Source organism: Tamandua tetradactyla, chromosome 8 (genome assembly GCF_023851605.1).
Source record: "Tamandua tetradactyla isolate mTamTet1 chromosome 8, mTamTet1.pri, whole genome shotgun sequence".
Classification (NCBI taxonomy): domain Eukaryota; kingdom Metazoa; phylum Chordata; class Mammalia; order Pilosa; family Myrmecophagidae; genus Tamandua; species Tamandua tetradactyla.
In genome coordinates this window covers 78580483-78583196 of record NC_135334.1, presented here as the reverse complement: position 1 = coordinate 78583196, position 2714 = coordinate 78580483, and the positions used below count along the sequence as shown (strand labels likewise).

Genomic DNA, 2714 nt, shown 5'->3' with positions numbered 1-2714 from the left:
TGGTTTGTATCATATTCAAGAGTGCCTTACATATTATAAAGGAGTTTGAACTTTATTTGAAGGACAACGTGAAGGCATGGATGTTTTTTAAGTAAAGGTATACCAGTTTTTGAAAGATCAAACTGCTGACAAAAAGAAAGAAGCATGGATGAATGAGAGACAAGCGTAACCACAACCTTGGTTATTTCTATTTGAATTGCATCAGAAACACTAGTACTGTAGGGAAGGAGTGCATAACCCTTCCTCGAATTACTTCCACAGGCTAAGGAAGCAATTGTTGGTGAGGCATAATGAAAGGGGGCAACCGATATGCTAGTTTCAGACTAGGCTGGCTGAATGGCTGGTTGGGACACTGTGCAGGACAAAAAACATATGAAAAGCCACAGAATTTAAGGAAAGATAATGAATCTAGTCTTGAGCATGATTCTGAGAATCACATGGCAGTTACATCAAGTAATTCTTCTTTCTAAAATAGGATATGAAGCAATTTATGCTTGTACATATATTCTGTACTTATCTTTCTATTTAGGTTCTCCAAGACTCAACCAGAAAAAAACATTACTTCCTGTTTATGTTTCCAATGTATGAGTACTGAAATATACAGCTCCAGCCAGGATGGCTTAACTTCCTTTTAAACTATTTTTTTATGATCTCTTCAGAAGTCCACACAAACTAGACTATTGATGAAAAGCTTCCTCTTTCTCAATCTACAATAAGCTTTATATAGCTGTAGCTCTTTTTTTTTTTTTCATTGGGAGGCACCAAAGTCGAACCCAGGTCTCTGGCATGGCAGGCAAGAACTCTGCCTGCTGAGCTACCGTGGCCCATCCTATATCTGTAACTCTTTAAAAGGTTATATTATCATGTTTTTTGAAGCATTTGTAAAACATTAATGCCCATATATACGAACACGGAATGGTACAACTATAAAATTTAATCTATACTAATTCAACATTTTTGAAAATCCAGCTATTATACTGCTAGATACAAGCTAGATGGAGAAAAATGTGAAGAAAACAAACACATACACTTGATCCCACAAAATTTTTCAAGCATCTGAAGAAAGGTTTTGAGAAAAACTGGAAAGAATTATATTTATACAGTGGCCCTAACTCAGGATAACTGAAGAAAATACAAACAGAGATTTGAGATACATGTTGAATTTTCTTTGGATTGTCAAAATTGATAATTATTTTTAACCTTGTCTTCTGCTGGTAAAGTCCTAGAATTTTCTATGATCTGCCATAAATTGCTATAAGAGACAGACTGCGGAACTCATCTTGTTTTAGCACCAAACTTGAATTATGTAGAGAAAGTTTAAAAATAGTGTTTAATTGTGATTACACTTGGTGACAGCAACATTGAATTTTTTTTTTGTTCCTCAGGAAAATATGGCTGCATCTCTAAAAACCTCTAATAGCTCCAAATTCCAGGTCTCTGAGTTCATCCTGATGGGATTCCCAGGCATTCATGGATGGCAACACTGGCTCTCCGTACCCTTTGCACTCCTCTACCTATTAGCAATTGGTGCTAATATACTCATCCTCATCACCATCCACCAGGATCCTGCTCTACAGCAACCCATGTACTATTTCTTAGGCATACTTTCTGTGGTAGACCTGGGCTTGGCCACCACCATCATGCCCAAGATCTTGGCCATCTTCTGGTTTGATGCCAAGATCATTAGTCTCCCTGAGTGTTTTGCTCAGATTTATGCAATCCACTGCTTTGTTGGCATGGAGTCTGGTATATTCCTCTGCATGGCTTTTGATAGATATGTAGCTATTTGTCACCCTCTTCGATACCCATCAATTGTTACCAATGCCTTAATCTTAAAAGCTTCCCTGTTCATGGTGCTTAGAAATGGCTTGTTCGTTATTCCAGTGCCTGTCCTTGCAGCTCAACGTAATTATTGCTCCAAGAATGAGATTGAGCATTGTCTGTGTTCTAATCTTGGGGTCACAAGCCTGGCTTGTGATGACAGGAGACCAAACAGCATTTGCCAACTAGTTCTGGCTTGGCTTGGCATGGGAAGTGATCTAAGTCTTATCATGCTGTCATATACTTTGATTCTACGTTCTGTCCTTAGACTGAACTCAGCTGAAGCTGCCTCCAAAGCTCTGAGCACTTGTAGTTCCCACCTCATTCTCATTCTCTTTTTCTATACTGTCATCGTAGTGATTTCAGTAACTCACCTGGCAGAAAGTAAGGCTACTTTGATTCCAGTTCTACTTAATGTGCTGCACAACATCATCCCCCCTGCCCTAAACCCCATGGTCTATGCACTTAGGACAAAAGATCTTAGGGCAGGTTTCCAAAAGGTGCTTGGTTTGGGCCTAAAAACAAATGATGCATAGAAACCTTTTCCATGTTATACATGGAATTCAGTTTCTTCTAAAACGAATACATAAAGGAGGATGAAAGTGTATGTAAATGCCTTTGAGACCCCTTTTCACATTTTTAAAGTAATGATAGTGGAAAAATCTGAGGGGAAAAAAAAACATGTTAGTATCTTCAAAATGGGAGAACAGTCCACCAAACCAGTTACTTGGAATCAAAATCCAGAATTAATGATTGATTTGTAACCCCTAGAAATAAAAGCAAACATGTACATATAAACACCCAACACACACACCGACCAAAGAATGAAGTGATTGGGAAACAAATTACAGGTCCTGCTTGCTCACTGATGGTTGCAACCTGGGAGCAGAGAA

General features: G+C 38.4%; 1 protein-coding gene across 1 annotated transcript; it reads left to right on the top strand.

The window, feature by feature from the left end:
* The first annotated feature begins 1391 nt into the window (after positions 1–1391).
* LOC143645196 (olfactory receptor 56B1-like) lies at positions 1392–2357 on the top strand. The gene has a single exon (XM_077114765.1). It carries the CDS (start codon positions 1392–1394, stop codon positions 2355–2357), a length of 966 nt encoding a protein of 321 aa, XP_076970880.1.
* The last annotated feature ends 357 nt before the right edge of the window (positions 2358–2714 follow it).